This window comes from Motacilla alba, chromosome 4A (genome assembly GCF_015832195.1).
Source record: "Motacilla alba alba isolate MOTALB_02 chromosome 4A, Motacilla_alba_V1.0_pri, whole genome shotgun sequence".
NCBI classification, from domain to species: Eukaryota; Metazoa; Chordata; class Aves; order Passeriformes; family Motacillidae; genus Motacilla; species Motacilla alba.
The window spans coordinates 3,649,247-3,663,058 of record NC_052045.1 but is presented as its reverse complement, the minus strand read 5'-3'; the positions used below and the strand labels follow the sequence as shown (position 1 = coordinate 3,663,058).

Below are 13,812 nucleotides of genomic sequence, written 5' to 3'. Positions count from 1 at the left end.
CTTCACTTTTAATTTCCCTCCAACACAATCAGGCACTACAAATGTGAGTTTGGAATTTATGCATTGCAGTGACCACCCGGCATTATCAGAACAAGGGATAATTTTAAGGTGATGATATATAAAATACTCCTATCCTTTTACCTGAAAGGTTTCACTTGGTTATTCTTTGTTATATAATGTAAATGAATACAGTGTTAATTCTCCTGGAGGATAATGTTCTTGAATGGTGATTTAAACTGGCATTAATTGAAATGATTTGTCTGAGACATTCACTTCACCCCTGAATATAGACACATTTCTATTAACTGAAACACTCGGGCTGTGCAGGCAGTGTTCTCTCCAGGCTGATTGGATATTGCTGCTGCTCCAATTTCTATGCCACAGAAAGAAGGGGTTTTAAGTAATTTTAAGAATGTTTATAGCAAAGTTTCATATTCAGATTAATTCTGTACCAGAAAGAGAACCTTTAGAAACTCCTTTCTATGTATGTAGGATTAATCAATTTTTTAATTATCCGCATTACACAAACAATGAGCATAAAACCCTAGTGTAGACACGAGATCCTTCAACAGTAGAAAAAGTAGATCAACAATCAAAAGAGTTCACACACTAATCTGCAGAGACTGGAAAATAAGTTTGCAATTCCTCTGTTAAAAATAATAAATATATAATTTCCAAAGGGAAGCAGCTTACTGAGGAAAGTTTTGGGATTGGCTCATCTTTGTACCTTAAATCACAATGTGGCCACAGCTGAGAGAAGGTACAAAGGGCTCAGGGGCTCTGCAGTTTGGGTGCAGCTTCCATTTCCCAGTGGAATTACCCCAACAAATCCCTGATTTCTATTTCTGGGAAGATTCAAAATATCCTAACCCAAATTCATCCTGCTATGAATCATGATGGCATCTGTCTGTACCTTGTCATGTCTGGGGGAAGAACAAAACTCAAACGAGCTAAAGTGGTTTGCAGTTAATGAAATGCACATTTACACTTGTAATCCCAAATGGGAAAAGTTATTTTAACTGACACTGACTGAGACAAGTGGCCATTTTATGCTAGCCTTGGCAATAAAAAATTGCTAAAACCAGGCAGTTTCAAGAGCTCCAAGCTCTAAAGGAATTGTCAGAGCTTTCAGTTTAGTTGGAAAGTCAGGAGTTTCTCCGTTAACTAAAAAAAAAAATTATAAATTTTAATTATTTATTTCTTCATTTGCTACATCATTTTCTATCATTATAACCTCATGTTAATGTTATGACCTCAGCAGTCATCAACAATTTCCCATATGCTTTTAGGACAAATCTTTTCACCCATACCCTAAAAACTCCACAATAAAGAATAAAAAAATGAAGAAAATGACTGCAGCAGAAAATTCAAGGCAGAGGCTGGGACAGTTACTGATGAGCTAAAATTTTATCAGCATCAATTAATACACAAATACAACTTTATCATTATTTTGTCTGTGTTCAGAAACGGCATCTAACTTTCTCTCTGTTCTTTCCTAACTGAAGTATTTTAATTTCTCAGCCAGCTGCTGGGGTTTAGCTGTGACAGATGCTGAGATTTTTGTAGGAAAAGAGTTTTTCCCAGCAGCCAGAGGGGCAGAGCTCCCAGGGCCGAGCAGGGTGGAGCTGTCTGGGTGAAGGGGCTGAGCTGCACTTCTCTTAAATAAGCAATAAATAAAAAGAGAGAGTAGAAAACAATGATGATCTGCGCTGGAAATATTGCTGCACACACCAACAGAACTGGTGGAGTTGCAGTTTTGCCTCGGCACAGCTCCAGCACATCCCACAGAGCTGGAGCCTCCTGAACTCCAGGATCTGTGGCTGGTGGGATTTACAGAGCACAGGGAAGGACACCCCAAATCCCAATCTCTAAATGACACCAACTACTGAACTTGGTGAAACTGAATTTCTCCAGTATCATAGCATCTTAAATGGGTACACTCAACAAACACCCAGGAAGTGGCCACCATAAAAATGTAAAAAATGGCCTCATCCACACCAAGAAAATTAAAAGACTCCAATAAATCACCTTGTTTTCGTGCAATATTGTGCTTCTAAGCTTCCTTATCATCAGGTTTGCTTCTTGGTTTTGGCCACAGACACACTGAATGAGGTTTAATAAAACACTGACTTTTAAAAATGTTATGGCAAATAAATGGTATTTTTGTGTTATCACATTCTAATTAAATAATGAGGAAGTCTGGATTTATCCTTTATATACTGATTAATGAAGAGTGCTCTGCTGATTAGTGTGAAGAGTTCTCCACTATGACAGAAAATAAATTTAACATAATTCAGAAATTTAAAGAATTGTAGGCTTGGAATGAATCACAAAACTCATGCCATCAATTCTGATTACAGAAAAGATGAAATTTTACCTCCAAACACCATTTTTGAGTCCCAGCTTTCTTAGGATCCAGAAAAATCTTGCTGTTACCTGTCATTTCCTCCCCTGTGTTTCATTCAGGTTCATTTATTTGAACAGAGGTGTAAGCAGCTCTTTGAAAAGTAAAAATTTCCCCAAAGTTTAATGAGAAAAGGGCAAAGATGCCTCTCTAAAATTAAATTATATTCCCTTTCTGAATTTAAATTCTGTTCCCAAAAACCTTATTTATTGCTATGACAATAAAAAGAAAAAAATACAATATGCTATAATTACCCATAATAATAATTAAATATTAATAACAATTAAACTCTCTTTCTACCACATGATTTTCTGTAATAAAATCATGGAGCAGCATCAGGAGCAGGATTTGCCTGGAATTCTCTCAGCACCTTGCCTGCCTTTGGAACTGAGTCCCTGACAGATTTCAAGCGTGGCTAAAGAAGTTATTCCTATCTCTTGTATTTATTTCACTCAGAACCTGCCATCCCAGCTCGATTTTGAAAATGTCATGTGAAATAGTGTCAGAAGTCATCCAGAAGGCGAGATGACTTCTGACAATTCGTGTTTTTCTCCCAGTAAGCTTTGGTACCTTGGAAAAAAAAGAATAAAATACAATTTTCTGACATGATTCATTCTGACCAGCCACGCTGGCTGGTATTTGTGTCCTTCTTATCATCCAGGCACTTCATGCTTTTTGATTATTTCTTCAAGTTTTCAGTGTATATCTTCTGTTTCAAAATTCCATGTTTCTTTCAAACTATGGGACCATATCTTGAGTACCCTTCACAAATCCTTACAGGAAAATTCTGGAATGATTTCACTTGGTTCTCTACCTGAAATGAAATTCATTCAACTCAGCGACTTCGGAATAATTTAAATATAGATTTATCTCTCCAAGCTAATCCACGTTTTAAGCCATTATTAAGAATGCTAATTACAGCTCCTCATCCCAGTGAACACCAGCACAAAGATAACATGAAACAATTTGGGTTCCTGATTCTTCAGACTGAATCATTGATATTTTTCCTCCCTGACTCCACTTTTGGAAACTTTTATTTCTGAATACTCAGCTTTTGTTTGTCCAAACTTGTGCATGTTTTATAGGAATAAATCTTTATCTGTGCTACACTCTCTGCCAGAATTCCACATCAGACTCCAGGGGGCTTTTCCTGACTCCTTCCTTTAGGATATTTTGATCTCTGACTTTAGTTCATCATTACCCAGCTCTACACTTTGAAGGTCAATATTTGAGTCTGACAGTCATACACTAAGGAAAATATATAAATATTTATCCTTGAATTTAATTTTCCCCCTCCATTATATATCTACCATTTCGAATCAGCTGCTGAAGATAAACCAGAAATTATATTTGTAATTTTAATGGAGAACTCGCTTATGCTTCCAGTATTTTTCAGTCTCTGAAGACCTTTGCCTTTGAAATAATTAATTATATTAGTGGTATTTATGGTGTAGTTCAATGTGACTCCACTAAACTTCTGGAAAAAATACCCATGACTAAATGAAATAATTAGACTTTCATTCCTTTGGAAATGATTCTCTAACCACAAATAAATATGTGCTGTGGGGAATTATTTATTTCACACAACCAGTACTGCCTGTTTACAATTATAGTATTATTTGAGGTTTTTCCTGCAAACATCAAGGCTGAGTGCAACATGCTGAGATACAGAACTTAGAGTGGATATATTGAATCTGAAAAAATAATTTTTTCAAAAAGGAATTTTCTGGAGAAATGTTAAAGGATGGTTAAGAGGTAAATAACAAAACATTCCAGAGTATGAATTTGGCACCCAGTAGCTGATACAAAACTAATGAGCATATAATCCAATTTTGCAGCTTTGTCATTGTCTATGAAGCATTGAAAGAAAACAAATAAGAAAGCGGAGTCATTAAACACACTGAGACAAATTCATTTCTGTAAGTCAAAAGTGACAAAGGAAACACATTAGAGGTGAACTTGGTTTTCCCCCTTTTCTTTAAAACTAAACTAATCTAAGCTAAAATGGATTTGGAGTTGTAATAAAGACAGAAATGTTTTGCAGAGGGGATAGAAAACTGCTGTGTCTCAATTCAATATTACATTATAATTTGATTTTTAATTATTTCCCTTGACTTCTATGAGCTATATAATGAGGTATGATCTTTGAAAATGAATGATCTAACATCTCTGTTTTCTGATACTACCAATTCAACCGACTTACCCTTTTTTATTTTTCTGTTTTCTGAACTAGGTGTTAAATTGTGGATGTAAGCCAATACTCTGCTAAATTTAATATGCTCATTTTGTGAAGAGACCTCATCTCTCCTAATCACTCATGAATTTGCATTAACAATATCAAAGACAACCAGGAAATTTAGTAAACCAGCTGTTAATATTTCCCAGTTGGGCTTGGAAATTTAAAAACACAAGTCCTATGCATTCTAAAAAAATATTATATTAAAGTGAGAAAAGGTTTTTCTAAATAATCTTTAGCTAAAGTAGTGTTAAATATTGCAGCATTTTCAAGCTATGTGATTTACATTTATATCAACAAATGCATTATTATTTACTAAAAACAGATAAAAAAATAAAGATTTTTCTAAGGAAGTGTCAGAAAAGTGTTTCAATCTACATCAAAATCCATATTTAAAGGCTGTAAGGAATGTTTTGAAAAAACAATATGGGTTGTCTATAAGTGGGAAAGCTAACAGAATCCTGGAGTGGGAGGAATATATTTATCTTGCACATTTCTGTGAAAGGCAGAGAAATTTTAATTTGTCTCCATTATTTGCATTCAGATTCTAAAGGCCACGTACAGATTCCATGAACTTTTAATTTGGAAATTTCTCTAGAATTATATGGTGCTCATTAAATTGTCCTCAGATTCATTACTATTGAGTCAAGTAATTTAATGGACAAAGTAAGAAGAGATCAGAAATAAGACCTAAAGATGCAATATCCAATATTTCATGCCAAGAGGTATTTTAGCTGTCAGTATCACAGGAAAATAGGAGGTTTTTTTAAGGATTCTGTTTGTGAGTGCTCAGGAGGCTGCATTTATCACGTCAGTGCTGTGCAATCCACTCAAAACTGATGGAAGCAGACAAACCAGTAGCACCCCCTACTACACACAGCTGTAGTAATGTACAGTTTATGTGCAGGTTTATGAATGAAAATATCTAGATACCAAAGAGAAAAAGCTGCAAGAAGGCGTAGCAAGACCAGGACTGTGGGACTTTTATAATTTAAAAAATTTCTGTGCTGCCTTTTGAATAAAAATCAACATCATCAGCGTTTACATTTCATTTCTAACTCTGTGCTCATCGCTGCCTCTGTCCCTGGCAGGCTGTCCACCACCAGCAGCTCTCTTGGGATGAGCAGCAATGGCTCTGACGAGTATTTCCAGTCCACGAACCACGCGGAGCAAACCTTCCGCAAGATGGAGAATTACCTGCAGCAGAAGCAGCTCTGCGACGTGCTCCTGATCGCCGGCGACCAAAAGATCCCAGCCCACAGGTGCGCTTCCCTCAGTTCTGCCTCAAATGCCCAAAAAGCTGCCTCAGTTTATGAACAGCCTGGTCAGTTATGAATGGAGAGTTACTCTATTTAGGACTCCAGCTAATCACATGATCAACCTTTCATATCTGTTATTTTGAACACAATGAAATTCAAATGCAAACTGCTGGCCCTGTCCACCCTCTCTTCTTGCTGCTGTCAAACCACAGCAAGATCAGTGAAGAAATTCTGCCCAGATAAGCACTCTGGGAGAAAATTAGATTACTAATTACTCTTTTAACTTCACTGCTCACTGCTGCAAGATTTGACTCCTATGCTAATAGTTTCTGTTGTACACACAACTCATAACATGATCAAGCTGGATTTTCTGCCTGGTACTGAGATGATGAGGTAATTTGCTGTCCTGCTGATGCCTTGTGAAGGCTGCCCTAGAACACAGGCTGATGGAGCTAAAGAATAAAGTAGGGATTTATCAGGAGGCCTCAGTGGATCCACCTTGGGCAGCACAAGAGCCCAGCCAGGGCTGCACCCACGATGAACCAAAATGGTCACAAAATGCACGAGCGCTCACAGGGTCTCTCATTTTTATAAGTTCTGCTCCATTTGCATATTGGAGTTCATTGTCCAGTTACAGCTTTAGGTTATGCAGTCCCATCCTTCTTGTTTTTCTCTCTTCAGTCCATGTTGTTTGTGCTCTTGGGCTGAGATTTGGATCATTTGTCCTTGGTGCCCAGCTGGAGCAGGAATTGTTTTGTCTCCCTACTCTGTGCAGAGAGCTCACCATCCCCTGATGTGAAGCTCAGACTAAAGCAGTGTACACACAAAACCAGCACAGAATCTGAAAAATATAAAAGCTAAAACCTGAGGCATCTCTGCTAACCCTGCCTCCCCTGCAGGCTGGTTCTCAGTGCAGTCTCTGATTATTTTGCTGCCATGTTCACCAACGATGTGCGGGAAGCGAAGCAGGAGGAGATCAAGATGGAGGGAGTGGATCCCGAGGCGCTGAGGGCTCTGGTGCGCTATGCCTACACAGGTAACCCTGCCCCACAGCTGCTTCTAGAAATTGGTATATTTTTTGTTCATTAATACATGAATTTTCATACTAAAGCTCTGCTTATAGACATTTATATATTTTTTTGTTCATTATTATATGAATTTTCATACTCTAGGCTGGAAGGGAGTTTAAAAAACACCCATCTCCAACCCTGACACCTTTCTCAAGACCAGGTTACTCAGAGCCTTGATTTGGGAAAAGTTTTTTTCCCTAATAACCATTTTCTTTTTATGTTTTTGGTTTTTTTTTTTAACTAATCCAGATCAGTTTTAAAGCTGTTAAAGTTCCAATAAAAATGGTCCAATCATTGTATTCAAAATCCACCAAATCCTGTAAGTTAAATATCTGTTTAAAGAATCCTTCAGCTAGAAAGGAAAATGGATTTGTGAACCACAGCATATCTCAGAGAAAAGCCAGAGAGCGACAAGGTTTTAATTAATGAAAATGAAAATACAAGAGAAATGTCTTAAAACTTTCTTCTTTTTTTTTTTTTTTTTTTTTTTTCCTAAATGAAATCTGCCCAGGTATCCTCGAGTTAAAGGAAGACACTATAGAGAGTTTGCTGGCTGCTGCATGCCTTCTGCAGCTCTCCCAGGTCATCGAGGTGTGCTGCAACTTCCTCATGAAGCAGCTCCACCCTTCCAACTGCCTGGGGATCCGCTCCTTCGGGGACGCCCAGGGCTGCACCGAGCTCCTCAAGGTGGCCCACACCTACACCATGGTAAGGTGAACAGCTGACAGCTTTGCAGTAACATTTGCATACAGAAATACTCGCTTCTGTTGCTCCCCATTCCAGAGTTTTGCCCTGTAGAAGGGCAGCCTCAGTGAACTTAAATTTGCAGTACGAGTGGTACCTACTCCTGCCAAAAAATGTAATAGGGCCTTAACATGGCTCATGTCGAGAGACAAACAGCAACGGGCCATCCTCGTGCCTTTGATTCCACACAAAGAAAACTCTAAAGCTGATTTTGAGGTGAGACACTCATAAAAAGAGTCAAAATAAAGAATGTATTGGAAAGATTTGGAATGCTAAAAAGAAGCACGTCGCTGACTGGAACGTAATCCTCCTCTGGCTCAAAGCAAGAAATGAATATTCAGAGCATGGGAAACAGAGAAGTGAGATAACTTGCTATGAAACCAAATTGAGGGATAAATATTCAGGGCAACAAGATGTGCTATCACAGCTTAAAGCACACAAAAAGAATGGCAACTGCTAGAGCTAAATAGATATAAAAAGAACTACTTGTTAGGAAACCCATGGCAGCTTTCTGCTTGAAATATTAGGGGAGGATGTCAGAACCAGTTTAGAGGCTTCATAATGCTGAGAACACTCCAGCAGGGCATTGTGCTTGTCCACCTGCTGAAGGTGAGAGTTTTCTTGTGCTCCTCCCTGTCGCAGCAATGAATGCTTTGTTTAGCAGCAATTACACCCCCTTTACATTTCAAAGTTTGAAACGGGGCATTTTAGATAGAGGTTTACACAGCCTGTATAAAATAAGTGTTGTCCTTGCTGCTCCAAACCTTTTTATACTCATCCAAAATCAGGAAATCCCCCTCTGCTGTTGCTTCTTTCCTCCCACCAGTGTGAGAATGTGGGGGGCAGCTTAAGGCATTTAAAATTATGCTTCAGGTTTCTGCAAAGCTGAAATAAAATCCTAGTGTTGGATTTATGATTTTATGACAGTAAGAGATGATGAGCTAATAAACAACAAAGAGATTATGACAATAATTTTTGTTTACAGTTTTTTTTAACCATTTGAATCCTCCAGTCTTTCCCAGCAGTTAAACCTTTATTATTTTTTGAAACACAATGTAAAAAAATTTGAGAGTTGAGTCATTAAGAACTTCATAACATGAAGTATCATGATGACTCTGTGACACTAAGCAGCACTGGGCATAAGTTTTGTATTATTTTCCTTGAAAACAACTTCTACCACCTCTAGAACCACCTCCTGTTCTTGCATGAAAATGCTGCCATGAAACAGGACCTGGACCACAAACCCACGCACTGCGTTTGCTACTGACAGCTTAGAAAAAGAAGAGGAAACCTGAACCTCTGAAATAAAAATCTGTTTCAAACCCTTGCAGTGATATTACAAAAAGCCTTTGGAGAGCAGGAGATGACAACAATGCAGAAACACATAAACATTGTGGAGGAGGATAAGTGAACACTCAGGTTTGTTTCATGTTGGTGAAAATGTGGAACTTAGGGGAAAGGCTAGAAGGTTGTCCTGTAAATATAGATCCCGTTACATTTTCAGATGTGCTGTAAACACCAGATCCATTCAATAAAACCAGACACAATGGGGACCTTCCCCTGCAATATTTTGGCCACTGGGGCTGTGTATTAACAATTTCCTGCCTGGTATCTTTTCGTGCAGATAGAGCTCGTTCTGATAAACAACTTGGGCTATATTTGTGACTAGAAGTGGACTGGCCTTCCTGTCCCTGTTCTCTGAATGTCACCAATATTAAAGCAGGATATGCACAACAGACCAAAGTTGACATCTCTTTTAATCACTGATACTTCTGTATTTGCATCCTGGCTACACTTGAAAAGAGTTACGGAAAGTGAAGAAACTGCTGAAAGCAAACAATAAAATATCAGTTACTAAAATTTCTTCAGCTGCCCAATTTCAATCTGGTTCCTAAAGAAGATATATTAATTCTAGGTACAGAAATAGAAATTCTGTTTCAAATGCACTAATGAATTCCAACATGCATCTCCTGGCAAGTAACATAACCCCTTCTCTCTCTTCATCAAATTTCTTTTTTCCTTTGGAGTTTGATAGGGAATGAGATTATATTTAGATCCTATATATTGATATCAACTCTGATATTGTTGTAACTCAAATGCACAATATTTTTTTTAATGAAAAATAATTCTATTAAAGACTTTAGCTATTTAACACACGTGGTCACTTCTGGAGTTGGGGAGTTTGATCACAGCAGTAGCTAAAAGACCGAGAACCCTTTATTGGGATTTATCCAACTTTGTGTTGCCCAAACAGTGCTGTTAGAAAAGTGAGCTGGATTTCCTTTGCTGGATTTTCTTGCCCTAAGAGCACAATAACACAGCCAACAGCTGGCACAGCACGCTGCAAAAGGATTGGAAGGTTTTGGTTTATTTGGCTCAAAACCTTTGAATCTGCAACAGAAGGGACACATTTTATTTGAGTGCCCACTTGGCACTTCTAAAATGCACATTTTAGCTTCAAATAGTATTTCTATCAAGCCACAGAGCTAAGATAACACTGATGAGCAAAAGTGCCAGTGGCAAATCCCTAAGCCAGGACAAAGTCATCTGGTGGTGTGAAGATGAGCATTATTCCTTAGTTTTGCAAGAGCAGGGCAGCAAAAAGCAACCAAAATCTCCCTTAAATGGTAGAAGGACATTCAGTAAGGACATTCAGTAGTCTTTAGAACATCCACAGCATTTCCCTGAATGAAATATTCTCAAAGCCTACATTATCTAAGAGAAAAGCTATTTCTACCTGTGAAAATCACCAGCGCATTGAAATCTCCTTTTATTTTTAGGAACACTTCATAGAAGTAATAAAAAACCAGGAATTTCTTTTGCTCCCAGCTAATGAAATTGCCAAGCTCTTGTCTAGCGACGACATCAATGTGCCGGACGAAGAGACAATTTTCCAGGCCCTGATGATGTGGGTGAGGCACGACCTGCAAACCCGACAGCAGGACCTGGGCATGCTCCTCTCCTACATCAGACTGCCCCTGCTGCCACCCCAGGTAGGAATGTGAAGGGTTAACAGGGAGCTCTGCCAGCTGAAATGCCTGTCTTGAGCATCCTGTAGGCAGAGAGGAGAGGTTTGTGGAATTTTGTGGTTGGGACTGGAGATTATTGGTATTTTTTCACCCTTTTAAATTTTTTTAATGATATAGCATATACCTTATATCTGTTTTTAAACACAGATAAAAAGAAATCCCCCAGTGCCAGTGTAATTACCAGGCTCAGAATTACCTCTAAAAACTGCCAGTCTGTTCCAAAAGCCAAGTCTTCCAATGTTGGGTTGCAATAGTTCTCCTCTAACAGCACAGCAATTTAGATACCATGCAAAGACATTTCATTAGATTTATCAAACTGCAGGACAGAGAAGCCACAATGCTTCTTTCTGTATTGCCATAAAAAGTAGACAAATATAAAAGGTCCTAAATTGCTGCTGACAATTCTGAGCAGAGACATTCCTTGTCCCTTAATTCTGAAAGAGACAATTCATCCATCAAGTTCCAGAGCTGGACATTCTGTTTTACAGAAAGGTGACTCTGCTGTGTCTGTGTCATGGAGGAATCTTTATATTTCCTCAAAACTTCATATAGAATATTGAGACTGTCAGTCAGGACACTTTATGAATCAGCATGACTGACACTGCAAATATTGTACCTTGAATAGCATAAAAATGTACCATAAACACTTAACTTAAAATTCATTTAGCATCTTCTAATACTCACAGAGATGTCCAGTACTCTGTGGTAGATTTATTTACTCACATAAGGAGTTTTGTATAGAGAATGGAGAACTAAAAAATTCTGATTTGAACATTTTTAAGAGTTAACAGAAGTAGGAAAACACTAATCAAAGCCATCACACTCATAGACTTTCCCCCTCCACCTTGATATAGTTTTGCTTGCATTAAAGCAGAGTTCCCAGCAAAGCACAAGTGAGTGGTGAGCTCAAAATGAGTATTTGTAGCTACAAATACTTCAATTATTCAAGTGCATGCAATTTTAATGATTTAGCTGTATCTCAAGATGCTTTCCCCCCTATTTCTTAGCTACTGGCTGATCTAGAAAACAGCCCAATGTTTGCAGATGACCTTGAGTGCCAGAAGCTTCTCATGGAGGCCATGAAGTACCACCTGCTGCCAGAGAGACGCTCCATGATGCAGAGCCCTCGAACCAAGCCCAGGAAATCCACAGTGGGTGCCCTTTATGCTGTGGGAGGCATGGATGCCACTAAAGGTAAGCCCACAAGTTAATTTGATTGGATTAATTCATTGTATTACAGACGCCCAGGGAATATATGACATTTAGTTAAATATTTCCCATAGGAATATGTCAATTTAGGGGTTAAAAGAAGAAAAAGCAAATTACAGAACAAAATCCTACATGTCAGAAGTGCTTTCTTCTTGCAAGAATCATATTTGTAAACAATACACTTATGTTTAGGTGCAGACTAAAGAAGTTTGAGTCATACGGTGATTTTTAAAATTAAACTTAGTATGAATTTTTGGGAAAAATAGTTGAATTTAGAAATCTGAAGGAAAAGTAAATATTTAAAATGTTTCAAGGTGTGTTTAATATTGAACCTTGAACAAAGTCAGAAAGCTAAGATTTCAGAGAAGCAGAAAAAAAAACCCCATAAAGCATCACTGAACTACAGAGAACTCTTACCTAATGCCTATAAATCCTTATTAGAACATTTCAGGTGGAAAGATTTGTATTTTTCATGAACACAGCTTTTCTTCAGGACTTCAAACACAGGGTTTTTTTTTTTCAGGTTTGTAGTCGAAAGTTAATTATCATAAATATATTCCGGTTTCTATTATTTGATTTTCACAACTGCAATCAGGTTACAGCTTTAAACATTGCACTATTCTATTTAGGAGGCAGAATATTAAATCATTTTCTGCAGGAACCTCAACTTCAAACCCACAGCTTGGAGCCAGAGAACTCTAATTAGTTTAAAGTCTAGTGACTTGCAGCACAGAATTACTTTTAGCTGTGTGAGTTCACTTTTAATAGAATCACAAAGAGGATAATCCATTTCATGGTTTACAAAAACCTGCTGACGACTGATTTTTCCCCACATGAGAGACCTTGCAGAGTTACCTCCCTATCTCGGTGCAATCAAATCAAGTGCAGAATACACATTCACCGCCAGCACAACATGAAAACACTCATTCCTAGCACAATTTAGCAAATTGGAGCTAATCTGGTGCAATTAAGTAGATTCATTAGCGATACCGAGTATTTATGAATTATATCAGACAACCAGGTAATCTTTAAAGTATCTTCCCCTAAAATAAGAGTACAATTTTCCAATCATTTTTTCCTAGTAAATGTTATGCAAAGAAAGGGTTATTTCAGTCAACATCTGCACTTCCTCTTGGTGCCTCTCTTACTTCTTACCTTGGAGCAAAGCCAATTCTTTGAACTTTTGCCTTTTGATGGGTAAGAAGAACAGCACTTCTGCTCCTCCTGCTGTCCTCCTCAGCTCTGACTCAGATTTGGAGCCTGGGCTGGACTGGGAGATAAAGGAACAGCAGAAAGAGACCAGGGTGCTCTGGAGGAACAGCTCTGAGAAGGGAATGTCTCCCACCCCTGGCAATAACACACTGCCTGTGATAAAGACAGACACCAGGCAACGCCAGCTTTGCCTTTGTGCTTATCTCAGGTGGAATACGTAGACAAATCTCAAATTCCAATGATCAAAAGAAGATCAAAGAGGTGCTTTTGGGCTGGAATTTTGAAAAATGGGAATGTGCCTAAACCACGTTAGGTTTTGTGACTTTCAAATCTTTGAGCCTCTGTAAAAATTACAGCCCACAGGGTATGGCTGAACACACTTCAACCTGACTGCATTTTCCCTGTGTTTTAGTTAGTGTGAGAGATTTCCTTTGAAGTGGAGAACTTTGGGGCACTCACGTATTAGCATAGAATAAATGAGAAAGAATCAAAGCAAAGAGCAGCAAATAGAATAACAAGATGGAAAGAACAGGCAAAGAAACTCAGCTGCTCTGAATGAAGGGGAGAAAGCAGAATTTCTGCCTTTTATTGCAGATGGGGCTGGTATTTTCTTTCCCAACCTATGCATGTGGAAAAAAACATATAGATA

The 13,812-nt window shown here is 38.2% G+C and overlaps 1 protein-coding gene across 5 annotated transcripts in view; it reads left to right on the top strand.

Annotated features, from left to right (window-relative positions):
- KLHL4 (kelch like family member 4) overlaps window positions 1–13,812 on the top strand; it is a 72,912-nt gene that overhangs the window by 48,744 nt on the left and 10,356 nt on the right. For all 5 annotated transcript variants that reach the window (XM_038122822.1, XM_038122826.1, XM_038122827.1 and 2 more), the window contains 5 exons: window positions 5,732–5,902; window positions 6,799–6,935; window positions 7,481–7,677; window positions 10,494–10,706; window positions 11,750–11,936. In XM_038122822.1, coding sequence (XP_037978750.1) covers window positions 5,732–5,902; window positions 6,799–6,935; window positions 7,481–7,677; window positions 10,494–10,706; window positions 11,750–11,936 — 905 coding nt within the window. The remainder of the gene's footprint in view (window positions 1–5,731; window positions 5,903–6,798; window positions 6,936–7,480; window positions 7,678–10,493; window positions 10,707–11,749; window positions 11,937–13,812) is intronic.